General features: G+C 46.8%; 1 protein-coding gene across 1 annotated transcript in view; it reads right to left on the bottom strand.

The window, feature by feature from the left end:
* FRMD3 (FERM domain containing 3) overlaps positions 1-17,993 on the bottom strand; it is a 285,395-nt gene that overhangs the window by 57,115 nt on the left and 210,287 nt on the right. The window contains exons 9-12 of the mRNA XM_087444424.1: positions 17,234-17,297; positions 16,316-16,404; positions 4,791-4,865; positions 4,404-4,472 (exon numbers count right to left, since the gene is read on the bottom strand). Of these exons, the coding sequence (XP_087300550.1) occupies positions 4,404-4,472; positions 4,791-4,865; positions 16,316-16,404; positions 17,234-17,297 (297 nt within the window). The remainder of the gene's footprint in view (positions 1-4,403; positions 4,473-4,790; positions 4,866-16,315; positions 16,405-17,233; positions 17,298-17,993) is intronic.

The following is a 17,993-nucleotide window of genomic DNA, read 5'->3' as shown; positions in this document are numbered from 1 at the left end:
GAGACATTCCAATTCTTTGATTCAGAGATGAACACAATTTCCCTGGGAAGTACAAGACTCAGATAAACCCAAAGTTGGACATGACTGGGGATCTCCCCGGAGCACAAAGAGTCCAGGGCTCTAGACTTGGTGCGGGGCACCAGGACAACTCGGTGGAAAGAGAAGCAAAATTAGAATCAAAATGCAGGTCTCCCACCTTTCCCTACTGACTTTAGACCACAGGTTACCCTTTTTGACCTAACTATCTCCTTGCAGCCTTTTCAAAGGTGCCAACTGATCAAGCTTCACTTAAAGCAAGAGCCCACCAGTGCAGTCATTCTAATAATAAATATAACACCAGAATTCAGAGGGCTCTTTCCTAGTTTACAAAGTGATTTGTATACACTTTACTGCATTTGTTTTTCTCAATGTGCTTAGAAGACAGGCAAGAAAAATACCCTATCTACAGATGAGGAAACTGACTCAGTGAGGTCATGAACTTGACTAAAGACACTTACATGAGCAGACTCAGGACTCAAAGCCAGCTCACCTGATTCCCAGCCCAGGGTCTCTGCTGCACTCCACATTGCCTTTCTGCATGATTTATCCTCCACCCCCCAGCAGGGGCTCCGTTCACTACCCCTAATGCTCTGCCATTTGTGGCTGTAGAGGTCCCGCTGTGTCAGCCTCTAAAGGATGTGCCGACATCCCACTTGGCTCCCACTCCACCCTTCCGCCTGAGTTCCTGAGGTAACAGCTTCTATAGCTGGGGTCTCCCAGGCCGCATGAGGGTCTGTGCTGTGCTGTGTGTTTCTCCCATCCGCCCATCAGCTGACTCAGCAAAAGTGCCTGACTTGCTTTGCAGCCTACTCATGTGTGTGCTCCCGGCACAGAACAGTTTCCGAATGAAACTGTCATTAAGAATTCTATTGAGGTAGAAAGGTTTCCTCGGGGACCTGCAAGTATATTCCAAGATTGGCTTCAAGAAACGGTAGCACAAAATAAAGCCACTAAAAAAGGCTCACGGAGTCCTGCACCACTCCTTGGAGTGAAAGGAAGTGCTGCTGGCCAGTGATCAAAAACTCCATCTGAAGAGACTTTACTGTGGACGTGTCTGTCAGATGCCAGCTTCCCATTTTTGGATGAGAGATGATAATAATATCACATTTGTATGGCACTTTGTAATTTTTAAAGCACTTTATTTTAATGCTCATAACAAAACTTAGAAGTTTGGCAAAGAAATATGAATCTCATTTTATAGATGAACAAACTGATGATCTGAGAAGTTAAGTGACTTACCCCAGACCACACAGTGGTAAGCAACACAGCCAAGATTAGAACCCATTCATGACTCCTTAGACAGGTGCTCATTTCAGGTACAAACGCTGCCTCTGGGGGTCCCCTGGTGGTGGCTGCTATGCCCAGGGGCCTCACACAGCTCATCAGGCCTCTGCGGTGGGCAGGCGATTCTTACTCAGCAAAGATCAGTGAGCTACCATGAGAGTTAGCTTGTCCTCTTTTTGAAAAAAACAAAAATCTCAAGACAGCATTCTCAGTCTGTCCATATCTGTCTCTCTCTAAACACACATCAGCAGAAGTAGGAGTCCATGAACTTGTCATTCTTTGACGTGTAGAATCTCAAGTGTGAGGAAAGATAGCTGACTGAAGCTTTACTGTCACCATTCTAGACTAGCAGTTATCTCTGAACACTGCCAGAGAAAGAGAGCTCATTACTATACTCTCACTTTTGACAGCCACATCAGAGAAGTCAAAATAATTCAAGAATAAAATAATTGTTCAAGAGAAACAATTTTCTATCATGCAACTGGCTCCTGGGAAGGAACGAGAAATTGCTTTCTGAGAGTGGCCCACATCGCTATGGCTCTGACCCCAGTGCTGCCTCCTGGGAGGTCGAGGTCTCTGGGTCAGCACCGTGGACAGATCTCAGGTCTCAGAAAATTGCAGAAGTGCTGCTGTCATCCATGCCCCTAGTTCATGCATTCATTCAACAAATATGTACTGACCTTCTACTATGCACCAGGCACTGTGTTAGGTTTTGGGTGATATGGAGACAATCGAGATAGACACAGGCCTTGCCCTCCCAGAGCTTGCTTTGTATCATTATTTTAAACAAATTTTTCCCTGTATTGTCAGGGATTTGAGAGATATGGCCAAAGAACTGAGGACCAGAAGAGAGGCATCCTGAGGGTGTGAACTCAATAGGCTTTCACATATACATAAAAGGGGTAGTGGAAGGAAAAGAAAGCGCATGAGAACCAGTGTCTCAAGGGCTTAAGGGCCTTGTCTGCAGTAATAACCTGGGGCATTTTAGAAGATTCAGAAAAGGGAAACTGTAAATTAACGGATGCCTCATTTCTCATCGTCTCCATTGGTTCAGTCCACTCCAGGAAAAGCTTTTCTCTATGGGCACTCTGCTCCCCTCACCCTCTCCACCACCAGTTATCTAGAGCGTGGCTACTCAAAGTGCAGCCCACAGACCAGCCACATGGTCATCTCCTAGGAGCTCATTAGAAATGCCAGATTCATCAACCATAATCTGACTTGAACAGGATCCCCAGGTGATCCATGCGCGAGCTAAGGTTTAAGAAACCCTGATCTAGGAAGCCTTGATTCCCATAAATTATGCAAACTTTAATTGAAAAGAGAAGTATTTTTTAAATTCTTTTCTAATCTTATTAACCAGCCATAGATGGTAACTATGGGACTCTTAAAAAACCTATATATTTGGAATACGTCTCTTGAAAGTATATTGTTAAAAACAGTCTCAGACTTTGTGCCATCAAGAGAACTCCCTAGCATTGACTATTTCTTTTTTTTCAGATCAAACACTCAAGATTCAAGCTGGAAGAATAAAACCCAAGCTGAGCTCCTGGGGTAGTTCTGCCTCCCGGCTTCTAGGAGAATGCCAGAGGTTTTCAACATGACAGATGCTACAGAGAAAAGAGCTCAGGACTCAGAAGCAGAACCCTAGAGTTCTAGGCTTAGATGTGCCACCAAAAAAGAATTATGACCTCAGAAAATCATTTAACTTTTCCGAGACTCAAGTTCCCTTGTCCGTAAAATAGAAGCATCAAACTCGGTGATCCCTGAGGTCATTTCCAGCCCAAAGATTCTGGAAAAGTTCAAATGATATGTTTTATCACTTCCTCTTCTTCATTTCTGCTGCACTGAGTAACCAAAATGTGAGGCAGAGGAAAGGGTATAAAAAAGACTATTAAAAAAAAAAAAGACAATTGTCATGGATGGGTGGGCTATAAAACTTCCACAGGTATTACACCAAGATGCTCCCAGACAAGGTGCTCCAGCTTCCCTCACCCCACAATTTTCTCCTTCTTACAGCAGGAGACACTGGTTTTGCAGACTTGCATGTGACAGCTTCCCAGTGGGTCACCCGAAACTGGGGATGAATTATTCTCCGTACAAATCTGCACGGGATCTTGTGCAGACTGTGGTTCTGCTCCCCTGTAGGAAGGGAAGTGCCATCTGGACGTCCACGCCAGGCTAGCTTAGCCACACTTCTGAGAGATCATGGCCTCCTTCTGCCCAACAACCTTGGGGGATAAGGTGAGAGGCACCCAGCTCACTGGGTCACCCGGGAACTAGAAGGGACTGGGCAAATCTGAGCATAAGGGAGACTCCTCTGAGTTCAAAGATGGGAAAGGAAGAACAGGTGCCAACCCAGTGTGTGCGAACTTCCTAAAGAACATAGCTTATGATGATCTTGCTTTCAAGAGGGGAAGCGTCATGATGAGAATGCTCAGCTTGAGATATTTAGCATGTTTGGGGTTTAGGATGTACAATGATTTGTGTAAATTGCAGTGGTATGAAGTCCAGCATGACCAAGAGACTATTTAATTCCTAAGACATACATGTCACACCACCTTAATGAAATTGCGTACTCTTGAACCACTAATGACTAAGTTCCTCATTCCTCTGAGTGACTTTTGGGAGTAAAGAGTCCAATGAGAGGCGAGCACCCTCGCCCCCCTCATGTGAAATAGCCCAGAAGGAGTCGGGCTGATGAGAACTGGCCAAGTCTGAGGAACAGAGGCAGGAACAGAGAGCAGCTCTAAGAGGACATGCTGAAAGACTCAGCCAGGAGATGTCACAGCCGTGCTTCACACAAGTCCTGTTCGTTCATGTGACACTCCAGGCTGAATCAAGCAGACGACTCCCCACAGAGCAAGTAACTCAAAATGGAGCCCAGCCGCACTCATGCCACGGCCCAGCCAAATCTGAGGGAGATTTCCAGTGATAGTGTCACGCCTGGAACCAGAGACGAAAACAATAGACAGCTGGTGCCCTTACGCCCTGTCCTGTTATAGAGGATTTGGCAAAGCCAGCCTTGAAATCCCTCTGTCCACCCCAGAAGCCTCCCGAGCCCTGGGGAGCACCCCACTCACCTGTGCACCTCCGGAGGCTCCCTCTGGATTTTAGAGCTCGCCTCCACCACCTCTTTGGCAACTTTACCGCTGCAAAAGACAGAAACCCAACGTCTGTGAAATGGATGCTCAGAGCAGAAGGGGAAGGCTGTGCACACGTATCTTTTTTTTTTTTTAACTTCACAATGGTCTGACCCGGCACTAGGGATCCACACCTTCTCTTCCTCCACGAGGGGAAGTTACTGCAGAGTTTGAGGGTGCCTGTGAGTGTAAGAAGTGAGTGGAGTGGAAAGGGAGGACCAAAACAGCCCACAAGCCAACGGGCACTGATTTACTAGCAAAATATTCAAAGGTAAATGGCTGCCCCCACCCCAAGCCCGTCGTCAACATGGAACCATGGGTACCCACCTATATCGAAATCTACTTCCTTTAAAAAATATCTTGCTGCTTGACACAGTCTTGATCTGACTCGATTTTGCATACCTTTAAGAAAAAGCAAAGCAAGGTTGGTAGTGACGTTGGAAAGTCCAAGTGGGACAAGCTACAGAGCATGGTAAACAGATATTTTTGACGGAAAGAAAGAAATACATCTTATCATGTGACTCAGTGCGCACGCACACACAAACCTGAAAGAAAACTTCCTCAAAAGAATGGTTACTTTCATTATGTGTATTGCAATCTGATCTTTTCTATGCCATCTCTTTTCATTCTTTTAAATGCTGGCGATGACCCACACGTTTGGTCTCATAATCCATTACCGGGTCACGACCTGCAAACAGGACCAGGTAATACTGATGATCGGAAGGGATTCTTCCCCATTTCTATTTGAAAGCTATGAAGGACTGGCTGTGTCACATGGCATCATTCAGTTCCTTGCTGTGTGGGCAATTTCTTGGCTGTGCCTTAACCAACACTGCAGCAGAAGAAAGCTTCCCGGTGACCCAGGTCATTCACTAGGTCACAAAGAACCTACCTGTTGTGTACTGCCTGAGAGAGGGCATGAGGGACTCATGTCACTAAGGGAATGGCCTCTGGCTTCTGAGTATTCCCCAGCTAAGTCACCATGACCCAGTGCTCTTTCAAAGAACCCGCCCTGGTAGATGACTAAGATACACGAGGCACGAGAAGCCAGCCAAGCACTGATTCAGCACGTCTGAGCCCTACCCATAAATACATACACAACAACAGCACTCTGAAAAACAATCTGGGACATGGGCGGCCCGGAGGCTGTGCACGGGGCACTAAATTACTGTGGGGGCTGAGGATGGCTCCAGTTAGTCACTTGAAGGCTTAGGCAATTAAATCCAACAAGTTAGACAGAATGGTCTCTCAGAGTCCAGGATCATTTTTAAATATTGACAGTTATAAAATCTTAATTTAAAAAGCACCACAAAACAGTGTGCTCTATACAATTCTGAGCAGAGACAGGCACACAGCAGGGCTCTGGCAAGAAGTTTGCCTGCGGGCAGATCCCCACCCCTGAGGTCTTGAAGCCTTTGTTCATTCCCTCGGCAATTGTTAACCTAATGCCTGTGGCTCTGGGCACCACACTGAGCTCAGGGAAGACACACATCTCCGCGGTCTCTGCATTCCTGGGGTATAAAGGCCTAGAGGGGAAATGGATATTAATCTAGAAACCACGCAAATAAGTAACAAATGTAAATTGCAAGCTATGGTGCAGCTGTGAAAGGAAAGATGCACTGCGAGCATGGGGGGTGGGGGACTGATCCAGTCTGGGGGCCCGGAAAGGTGCCCTGAGCTGAGATCTGGGGGAAGGAAGGTTACCCAGGGCAGGACAGTGGGCAGTGTTCCAGGCAGAAGGCCCAGCAGGCACAAAAGCCCTGAGCCTGAGCCCTGGGGGAACTAAAAGAAGATCTGATGTGACGTGTATTTCCCCAGGGTATTACTATTATTGTTATTACTATGAGTGCGCGTGCACACACACACACACATTTTTCCCCTTAATTTACCAGGATCTGACCTTGAGCTGTCTTTGTTAAGGATTTTAGTCTTTGACCTCAGAACAATGGAACACCATAGTAACTAACACTCATTTGCAAAGAAGCCCCTTCTCCCATCCACCTCTGCAAACAGCCTGGGCCAAGAGAGAGGGGCACTGGCGACAAAGGACGAGCAGGAGAGTGAGATGGGCAGGGGAGGGGCTGCAGGCCCTGGGAGGGGGATTCCTGTCAAGGCAGGGCCCAGAGAAGACAGCGTGGGAGCCCTAAAGACAGGCCGGAGCACAGGAGAGCCACACCTGGAGGCTCCGGACACCTGGGACAGGCAGCGCAGGCCGCTGGCCAGAGCTGGGTTACAGACCACACCCAGCGAAGAGGAGAATCCCCAGCAAGCCGGCTGACGTGGGCCAGCATCGCACTGTGCCCTCCTCCTCCCGTGAGGACGCGCCTGCTCTGACCCCTCTGCCCTCTGAGCCCAAGAGGGCTGTGGGCCCGACACAGTAATTGCTGGAGCTGAGAAAAGGGTCGCCACCACCTCCCTCTCCTCGTCTTCTTGGCAGGGCTGTAGCTCCCAAGTCCTCAGAGGTTGGGGAGGAGAGAGCTTTAAAGGAGCTTCTGCTTTTTTAATGTTTGTTGTTGTTGTTGTTCTAGGTTCCTAAAGATCCTTGGGGCAAGGTAGTCTGCTAAAAAGAAGATTATTAGGGGGCCAGCCTGGTGGCGCAAGCGGTTAAGTGCGCGCGCTCTGCTGCGGCGGTCTGGGGTTTGCAGGTTCGGATCCCGGGCGCGCACCGATGCACCGCTTGTTAAGCCGTGCTGTGGCGGCATCCCATATAAAATAGAGGAAGACGGCCACGGATGTTAGCTCAGGGCCAATCTTCCTCAAGAAAAAAGGGGAGGATTGGCATCAGATGTTAGCTCAGGGCTGGTCCTCCTCACAAAACAAAACAAACAAACAAAAAGAACAAGATTATTAGGAGCCCTAATTGGAGTTTTTGAAGTTCAAATTCAACTCTGTGCCCAGTTTATAGAAGATACTAGAAGCTCAAAGGAATGTGGCCAGCACAGCAGTTCTAGGGAACCTCTCTGGGGAGAGGTGGGCGGCTCTGCTTTTCACTGGTTCAGCCTCAGCTCCGCCCTGCCAGGCCCCAGAGATGCCACTGCCTTCTCCTTACACCCAGAGCGGCCTTGGCAGGAGGCCTCAGCCCTGCATCACATCGTCCCAAACCCTCACAGACCCTCAAGAAAAACAGGTCAGAAGACACTCTCACAGAGAGAGCCAAGAGTTGTCTGCTCAGCGTGAGGGGAGTGGAAAAGCCTTGGCTTCTTCTGACAGCTGATTGCCCTGGCTGATTATTCCCGTCACTTGGTTTGCTCAGAGACACTCTCCCAAGAGCTTGATCACCAATTCCCTGCCCTCACCAATGTCCACGTAGACTCCCCATAATGTCTGGGTTGAGATCTTTAACAGAAGTTTAACAGGGGAGTTTATTCTGAGAACTTGAACACAGAAATCCACTGGGAAGTGGGAAACCCAGACAATGGGATGGAGAGAAATGGACGGGGGAAGGAGAAAGGTGGCTGTGTTACAGGACGCGTGTCTAGTTGTTCCCAAACCTGGCCGCGCAGCAGCAGCACCCAGAGTAGGGGTTAAAAACACCGGTTCTCAGGCTCCATCACTAGAGATCCTCATTTAGCAGGTCTGGAGAGGGGCCCAGGGGTTCCTATTTTTGTCAGACAACCCAAGGTCATTCCAAGGCAGCCCACTTGTGAAACCGGCTAACAGCCATTGATGATTAAGCAGCTAGTAACTATGGGGGATTGGAATTTGCGAACTCAAAATATGTCTCTGCCTGAATGACATTTTGACCCCCACCCCCACCAACTAACCAAAGGAGTTTGGGATGGGAGGCCTGCCCTCAGAACAGGCCATTACTATAGACATCTCCGGGTACCTGGGTGGGTCGTGCTAAGCCCATTCTTAGTTCTAGTTATCCTCTATGAGAGACATTTACAGTTGTAAAGAAAATCTCCACTTGTAAAGGTATCTTCTTCCCTGCACCAGGAAGAAGGGGTGATGTCCTTACCTAGAAACTTATCAGAATGGAAAGTGAGGACTTAAATCTGCACGATAAACTTACTCATTGTTAACTGTGCTGTTTGGGCAATATGCTTTCCGACTCCCACTAGGTTCCTATGGATGACATCTCCCTGGAGCCTGGGTCACCATGGTAATGGGTGTTTGAGCTATTTTTTTCAGGAACTGAACCCCTTGTCCACTTCAGGCTGGATTAAGACCACCAACCCATCAACTGGGCCCTTTTGATGGCAAGAGGTTGGAACTCCCCCCTCCGGGCACGCTAATGCCACCAATTCTGTGAAGATGTGTCCTTCAAAGAGACATGAAGCCTGACTACGCTTGCGCAGATCATCAATTACCTCATCTCTCCTCAGCTCCAATCATTTCAGACCACCTTGCCCCTTCCCCATAAATACCCCTGAGTCCCTATTTCCAGGGAGGCAGATTTGAGACTTGTTCTCCAGTTTTCCTCACTTGGCTGCCTTGTGATTAAACCCTCTCTCTCTGCAATCTCGTCGTCTCAGTGATTGGCTGTCTGGGCAGCGGGCAAAAATGGACCTGGTGCGGTAACACTTGCATTTGAGAACCTCTGAGTCCCTGTATTCTCCTTGAAGACTCGAGCGGTGGCATCTTCCTTGAAAGAGCAGAGGTCCGTATTTTTAACAGCTTTTGGTCCTGTGAAGTCAGGTCATATCAAGACATGTAGATTTTCTGTGCCTCAGTTTCTCCACGAATTTTTTAAAGGGGGGGTATTATAGTACCTAATTCATGGTGTTCTGAGGAGGGTTACATGAGATCAAATGCCGTGAAAGCACCTGGCACACCACCTGCTCATTATAGGAGTGCTTCTCCTCCCTCCCTCCCTCATATCTCTCTCCAGGCCCTCCACTGCCTTCTCACGACTGAGCCACTACAGCCAATCCTCTCAGTCATGGAGATTCCAGGAACCACGTCCAACACTCTGAAAGCCAGAAAGAGGCCCTCGTGCTCCAACTTAGCTGATGTGTTCTGGCGCTCTGTTTCCCAGGCTCTCACATCAACAACGAGCCCAGAGCAAAAGTCTTCTTCCCACTACAGGCCGTGAAGGCACAATCTAGTAGAAACAGCAATTCCCTCCCCTCCAGCCTTCTTCCCCGCCTGCCCTCTCCCCACCTCCACCTCCCCGTCAAAATCCCACCACAAAAGTGTTGACTATTCTCAAACATCTGACCTCACAGAGAAATCCAGGCAGTCCCCAATTTACCAACACCTGACCTGGGAACAACTGTGTATTTAACTGGTGGCCTGGTCACACTCACCTTTCTGCTGTCACAGCTCTCCACTGCTCCCCACCCCAGAACTGCCAGGGCAGCCACTGTACCCAGAGACCCCTTCCCATGGCACCAGAGAGCTCTCCTGCCCAGTTCTGACATGAAAGCTGTCCTTTAAATGGGGTAACTCGTGAGATGTGCCATGCGTCCAGACAGTGTCTGGCACAGGCGCAGTGTTCGCTGAGTGTCAGTATCACACGATGCACACACAGCACAGCTCTGCAGGAGCACACCCCCTCACCCTGCCTCTAACTTCTCCTCTGGAACCTACCACTACAGGGGCTGGGGATGGAGGCCAGGTTAGGTGCTGGGGAGACAACGGGGGGTGTTCTAAGAGGCCACTTCTAGAATTAACAATACAAATTCCCATTGAAATCATGGTTTAGGGGTTCCGCAGTAATCATAGGAACGACGACCTGCGTTATTACGGAGCACTTACTATGGGCCACGCACCATCCAAAGCACCTTCAATATGCTAATTGATTTTATCCTCACAGCTCTCTCCTAGGAAGAAGCAATCCACATTTTTACATGAGGAAACTGAGGCACAGAAGGGTTAAGTCACTAAACTATGGTCACATGATAGAAGCTGGAGGAATCAGGCTGTAAACCCAGGTTTGTCTGTATTTTCAAAATAATGCTTTAGCCATGCAGGTTCTCATACTTCAGAGAGCAACCGAATCACCTGGCAAGCTTTTTATAACAAAAGTTTCTGATTCAATAGTTTGGGGTAGAGCCTAAGAATCTGCATTTATAACAAGTTCCCAGGAGATGCTGATGCTCCTCCAGGGACTCAACTTTGAGAATCACTGGATTAGAGCATTTCAACCCTAGGCTGCACGTTAGCACCACTGCGGGAATTTTTATTACTACCAACATCTGGACCTCTTATCCCAGGTTCTGACTTGTTAAAACAGCTTTCTGGAGAATTAACTCATATACCATAAAGTTCACTTTCTTAGATTATACACTTCAGTGGTTTTCATAACTCACAAAGTTAAAAAAAAATCATCAAAAAACATTTTCATCATCCCAAAAACAACCCTCCCATACCCATTGGCACTCACTCTCCATTTCCCCTCCTCATCTCCCCCACTCCCAGGGCTAGAGGACTACTAATTTACTTTCTGTCTCTAAATATTTGCCTATTCTGGGCATTTCATATAAATGGAACCGTATGATATATGACATTTTGTGACTGGCTTCTTTCACTTAGCATACTGTTTTCAAGGCTCATCCTTATTGTAGCATGAATCAGCATTTCACTTCTTTTTAAGGCGGAATAATATTCCATTGTATGGATATACCACTTTCTTTTATCCATTCATCAGTCAATGGGCATTTGGGTTGTTTCCACATTTTAGTCATTATGAACAATGTTGCCATGAACATTTGTGCACAAGCTTTTGCAAGGACCCAGATTCTGATTTAACTGGGTCTGGGGTAGGGTCCACAGTGTTGGTATTTTTCCAAAGCTCCCCAGGTGATTCTAACGTGCAGTCAGGGCTGAGAACCTCTGGTTTAGAACCTTATTGCTCAAAGTGTGGTCCATGGGCCTGCAGCACAGCATCACCGGGGAGCTTATTATAAATATGGGCTCTCATACCCCACCCAGACCCCCTGAACCAGAATCCACATTCTAACAAGATCTCCGGGTCATTCACGTGCTCGCTAAAGTGTGAGAGGCACTGGTTTAGGGAGCTGCTGTGGGTCCTTATCTACCAAGTGCAATCTTGTTCCTCTGACAAAATGCACACCAAACTCTAGATATGAAATTTATTAGGGACTGCCTTTATCCCCTGCACACAATTCTATACAAAGTTGGGGACAGAGAGTGCCATCTGAGCCTCCACCGTGTCCCCAGTGCCCAGCACAGTGCACGTATAAAGCAGGTGTGAGATAAAGATTCCTCAAATGGAAACACCAGTGAGCCCCTGAGCCCTGCAGGGCGTCCAGTGTGCTTTAGGGGAACCAGCGCCCAGAGAAGGTGAGCTCCAGTGCCGGGGCGGGGGTGCAGCACCTAGAAAACACATGGCATAAAGGAAGCTCTGAAATAGTGACTGAGTCTGTGCCAAGGATCTCCTGGGGTTTGGAGCAGGAGCGAAAAATCAGAGTTTCTGCTTCTGGGCTCCATTCCCAGGCAGCAGATCTCAGAGCCAGGGCTTTCCAACCTGATTGGTGGCCCGGGGCCAGCTGACAACCAGCAGCACATTCATGTCTTAAAAGCACACTAGGAAATTCCCAGGCACCAGCCAGCGGGTCCCATGGCAAGTGAAGTGGAAAAGGAGGGAGCAAACCACCCCCAACCCAGGAAACAGGATGAGGGCCTTGCTCTGCCAGCAGAAACCATTAAAATGCAGTGCCAGTCGGACAGAGCTGGAAGCAGGGCCAGGACCTCTGCCCGGAAAAGGGACGGAGCAACAGAGGAAGCAGGCACCCTCCCCAAAGCTTAACAGAGTCGGAGCCCTTCAGAATCAAAGGACTGGGCTCTGCAACCAACTGGCGCTCGAAAAACTTTCATTAGTGGAGGGGTAGCAGCTGTAGTCATAGCAGCAGCTACCACTTATCGGTGGTCAGTGCACCTGGCAGAACTAAACACTGCAGGCAGGTATTAAACAATCACATTTTGAAGATGAAAATAGAGATGATGCTCAAAGAGTCTAAGTGCTTTGTTCCAGGCTCTACTGCGAGTAAGCAACAGAGTCAAGATTCAAACCCAAGCCCACTTGCTTCCATAGCCCACACTCGGCAACGCCAGGCCACAGTGAGGCAAGCAAATCATGGCTGAGTTCCACTGCCTTCCGTTCTACAGATGAGAAGGCTGAGGCCAGAGACTTGTCCAAGGTCACACAGCTGGGTCAGAACAAGCACTATCTTTCCTTCTTACTAAGGAATTGGGATGGTTATGAGACAATGCAGGAACAAAAGGTTCTGGTAAATCTCAGATCAGCACAAATATTAGGGGTCAGAAGTCCTAATGAGAGAGACGGGGTAGCCCAGCCTAACCAAAGCAGAGGTGCTGATGCGAGGACTCCATCAACCCTATGCAGTGCCACTTGTGCCCACAGCTAAACTCTCTGGGACTTCAGAAACATCCACAGATGACTAGAGGGGATTTCTTCGATATGCCCAGTTGGCCTATTTGGTGATAGAATTATCAGACTGACCTCTTTGCTAGCTGCCAGCTAATCAGCGTACCCAAAATGTGCAAAACAGATTCCCCAGATTGCAGTTTTTTCTCCCCACTTCCTCTCTTTCCACTCTGCTTTTTTTACCTGACTCCATCTACCAAGTGACTCCCTCCACATGATAAGACAACATGTGTGCAAAAGAACTACCTAATGTCCTAAGTTCTTCTTTTATAGAGACCCTATGATTTCACTAAAGGATCTGCAAGTCTGTGCTCAACTCCTCCCAAGTAGGACTTACTGAGTGCTGCCGTCTGCTCCGTGTTCTCCTTTACAACTCTCTGCCCTCAGCTTGTCTGTGGGTCAGCAGCAATCAACCACACCTGTCACTCCTCTACCATCTCGTTCACGATGGCTGAGCCCTCCGTCCGGCCCCAAGATCTCCTGGCCCCTCATCTCCTCCCTTTCTACTTCATCTACCCTCTGCTCCAGTCTTGTGTAGCCGCTCATCCTCCCCAAAGTAAGTCTTCCACTTCCCGCCTTGGTCCCTTGCTCAGGTCAATGTCCTTCCTCCACTCAAAAGGGCCTTCTACCTCCAACTCCCCCAGCAGCGAGACTCACCTCCTCCTATGGGGTCCCTTGGGGAATTTCATCAGCACCTCCCTTTTAGTCTCTCATGAAATACAAGTCTCTGGAGGACAGAAACCATGCCTGATCAGTTTGATACAGAAAATATTTTTTGAGTGCCTGGGGTTTTTAGGAAATACAGAGATAAACAGAATCTAGTTCCTACCCTCAGGGAGATCAAATCTAGTACAGATATGACATAAAAATCTACAATAAAATAGTGTCACGATATATCTTACTTTTACTTTTAGGTTCCATCTACCAACTCCCTCATTTGTGAGAAAATAGTCATTCAAAATACTAACTAAATATCTCTAAGTTATCCTTTAACAGGAACCAGATGATTTCATTAAAGGTAGAAAAGAAGAGCTCCAAAAGCTTAGGCTCTAAGAACAGTTTGTCAGTTTCTTAAAAAGTTAAATATAAAGTTACCCTTTGACCCAGAAACTTCACTCCTAGGTATAACTTTCACATGGATATTCACAGCAGCGTTATTCATAATATCTAAAAAGAAGGAACAACCCAAATGTCCATCAACTGATGAATGGATCAACAAAATGCAGCATATTCAAACAGTAGAATATTATTCAGCCATAAAAAGAAATGAAGTACTGATACATGCTACAACATGGATGAACCTCGAAAACATTACCTTAAGTGAAAGAAGCCAGGCACAAAAGGCCACATAGTTTATGATTCCGTTTATACGAAATGTCCAGACTATATGAAATCTATAACCACAGAAAGTAGATGTGTGGTTGCCAAGGTCTGGGGACAGGGAGGAATGGGGAGTGACCTTTAATGGGTACAGGCTTTCTTTTGGGGGTGATAAAAATGTTCTGGAATTAGATAGTGGTGATGGTTGCATAACTTTGTGAATTGTACTAAAACCCACTGAATGTATAATTTTGAAGGGTGAATTTTATGGTATATGAGTATTATCTCAACTTTAAAAATAATTAAAAACAAAAACAAAAAATGTGCAGGCTCCACCTAAAGACTAAGAGCACTAAACCCTCTGCATTTCTCTCTCTCAGCTCTCATGTGAAGGAGAGGTCTAGACGTGCTGATTTTTTCAGAGGCTATCAGGTATCCTTTTTCGTGTGCGAGGAAGATTAGCCCTGAGCTAACATCTGCTGCCAATCCCCCTCTTTTTGCTGAGGAAGACTGGCTCTGGGCTAACATCCATGCCCATCTTCCTCTACTTTATGTGGGATGCCGCCACAGCATGGCTTGATGAGTGGTGCGTAGGTCTGCGCCCGGGATCCGAACCTGTGAACCCCGGGCTGCCCAAGCCAAGCACGAACCAAACCACTACGCCACCGGGCCAGCCCCTGGGTATCCTTTTTTATCAGCCCCAAAACACCCCAGGGGATCTACGGATGCCTTGAGGTGCAGATATTTATGGGAAGTTCTGATATACATCATCATTCCTAGAAGCACATTTTGTGGATCATCTCATGCAAAGGTTTTCAAATTATGCTCTTGATATAGGGTCTGCCAGGGACTGAGGGCTTTCTCAGGACACGGGGCTCTCAAAACTAAACCTGGGAAAGTTCTAGGCAAATGGCACAACTGGTGATCCAAGCTCCTGAGGAGCAGTGAGCAATGGGCAAAGGGTCTCCAGTCCCCAGTCCCAACTCTGGTCCCTACCAACAACCACAGCTTTTCTATTCTGATCTCTTTTATGTACTAGGCTTTACCTATACTTCTGTTAAAGGAAAAGAGTTCTGTGGCTGAAAATCATTGTCCAAGCCATTATTCTCCTGACAGTCCTAGTCAGCCAAAGCCCAGGAGGTTCAGAGACTCAGCATTTTCAGGGAGGTGAATCTAACGAGTAAGACAGAATCTCAGTGTGGGGAGACTGAGGAAACGCCACCTGGATGAGCTCCAGAGGTTGGCAGTGCTGATATGCTGGGCACGGCTGGGCTAGGTTCTTAACTGCATCCATTGCCACTGTTCTTCCAATCAGCAAGTGTGTCTCAGAGAGGAGAAGCTGGAACTCAGTGGAAAGATCCTATACTTGAACCTCTTTTGAAACCTGAGAGCTTTATGGATGGTTTCTGAAGTCCTGTCCAGCACTGACTTTCTATGATCCTAGGCTCTGATGGCGTTCCATCTGTGGCTCTGATGGCATAAACCTTTGGTTCTCATCTCCATATACAAAGGCTTCTTACTCTGAACATGTGTGACTCTCTGCCAAAGGTTTCTTTTTCTGGTTGTGCGAGCACATTCAACCCACACTCAGAGTAAGTCAGATGTGCCAGAGAATATTAACTCTGCCCTCCAAAGCGGCCCTCCACCAAAATGAATGGGGAATTGGTAGAGAAACAGCCCAGCCTCTTTGCTGGTCAGTGGGAGAACTTGGAGGCATGTTCTGCGGTCTGCCAGAGTTCCCCACAGAGCTGAGCCCAGCACCCCACAGTAGTGACCTGCTCAATAACACACCCTACGTTGCTTGCTTCCCCATGTCCCTTGGTACATTTAGGGACCACATCTCAAAGAAACTACTTGCTCCAAACTCTTCTCAACGTCCACTTATGAGGGGGGCACCCAACCAAAATTAGATCCTGTGACATGTTGAATGAAAACAGCAACGTCAGGAAACAAAAGCCCACAGCAGTTCTACGGTAAAGGCCCAACATAGAGCTCAGGACTTGGTCGGGCCAACAGTGGTTGCGAGCCACCCTGAGCAATGCACCAAACTCATAATTCACTTAAATATAATAAAAATGACTGTATTGAAAGAAATGAGTATGCAGCTGTTTGCAAAACATAAAGAACTCCATGGGTGCTTTTAAAACCTATGATTAAATGAATAAAAGCTACTTACTTATAAAAGGCCTGGTTCTCCACTCCACACTTCCAAAGATGTTTGCAGGCAGCTGGTGTTGAAGTATGGAATGCCAACATGGCTTTTTTCTAATAAAAAATAACAGAACAAGAAAGAGCAGGTTAAACACAGCTTATATTTTTCATGTTTTTCCTTTAGGTATTTACCTCTTTGTATCCCGCCACCTACCAAACAGATTTGAAGTAACTAATGAATTACTATGTTCTTAAAAGTGTCCTTAAAGTGGTATCCCCCCTCCCTCCCCCCTTGCAGACATCACTAACCTATCTAGGCCCTGTTTCTAATAAAAGCAGCCTTGCAATCCTTCTCAACACTCCGGGCACCATCTACCCCTCAATCAGACTTGGATTAGTTTAAAAACTATTTGCCATCCTTGAATAACTAGTGCTTCAACTGAAAACTAGGGTCAAGAAAATCTGCAAGCTTCCATCCCTAGCTCTGAGGCTCAAAGTTTCAGTAATGGCCTCCTCCCAAATGCGTTCCCTGAAAAATGAACCCAACCCGTATCTATCTGGTAACTCCTTTTGTTCCCAGGACTAATAGGCTCTGTTTATAAACTCTAACCAGCACTGGTTGATATCTAGCTTTGTAAGTATTTTTCACTTGTTTCACAAATCTGTATTTTGGCAAATTATAGAGGTGAGGGAGGTTCCATTTTCCATTTCTCAAGTCTATCCCAGTGTATTTTTCACACAGGGGTATATGGCCAACATTGCTCACTGACTTTATTCTTAAATGTGCAAACTCAGTGTGTATTTGTTTACCTCTAAAATGTTTTCAGCATATAGCTTCCATTATCATCACAAACTTTAAAGCTACAAATCTAAGGGCACATTTTATGCTTGAACTTCTCTCATGCACACACAACAACAGGCAGTTAGAAAAGCAGTATCTGACCTCCTTCTGGGTGCCAATCACATAAAATGTCTTTCCTTCAAACTTCAACTTGCAGACATCCGGCCTAAGAAAAGAAAATCTCTTTGGGTAAGAAGGAAAAAAAAAGTGGCAGCTAACCAAGGTACCTGGCCTTCCCACAGGAATCCGGCTGACTCATAAACGTCAAGCAGACTGCAGTGAAACAAGATATTATCTTATCATCGGTGAAGGCCTAATGAGCAGCGAAAACCCCCAAGTGAATTATACAGCAATTTTCTTCCCAAGAGAGGATCCATAGGCAGCTCAGATTTATTTATTCCATTTTTTACAGTTAAGCTGCACCTTTCTTCCATGGAGCTCTAGAAGTTTCGTGAACATTAATGACCAAAACAATATTAATTGGCCAGCCCACTTTGCGAGGTCGGAAGAATGTGATTGTTTCAGACTCAGCTAATGAAATGACATAGATTCACAATATCTGTCTCCCTCATCCTTTTACATCCATCTCCAAGAAACTCACACACCACACTGCAAAATTTTCATTTCTGCTCTCCCTGTTTATAAAACAATAGTGTTATTAGATATTGAGATACTCAAAATTGTGAGGACAACTTGACGAATTGTAGTCAAAAGAGCGACTTTAGGTTCCATCTTAAGGAGCTGCTTGATTAAAATCTGCCTGAAATGTAGACCCCAGGTCACCTCCTTGGTGAGAAGACACGTGTAAAGACAGGAGAGAATTCTATTTTTATTCCTTTGATCTAATTCCTGGGATAGTGAT

Source organism: Ceratotherium simum, chromosome 20, assembly GCF_057802395.1.
Source record: "Ceratotherium simum simum isolate JZ-2026a chromosome 20, ASM5780239v1, whole genome shotgun sequence".
NCBI lineage: Eukaryota > Metazoa > Chordata > Mammalia > Perissodactyla > Rhinocerotidae > Ceratotherium > Ceratotherium simum.
This window is presented reverse-complemented; position numbering and strand designations above follow the sequence as displayed.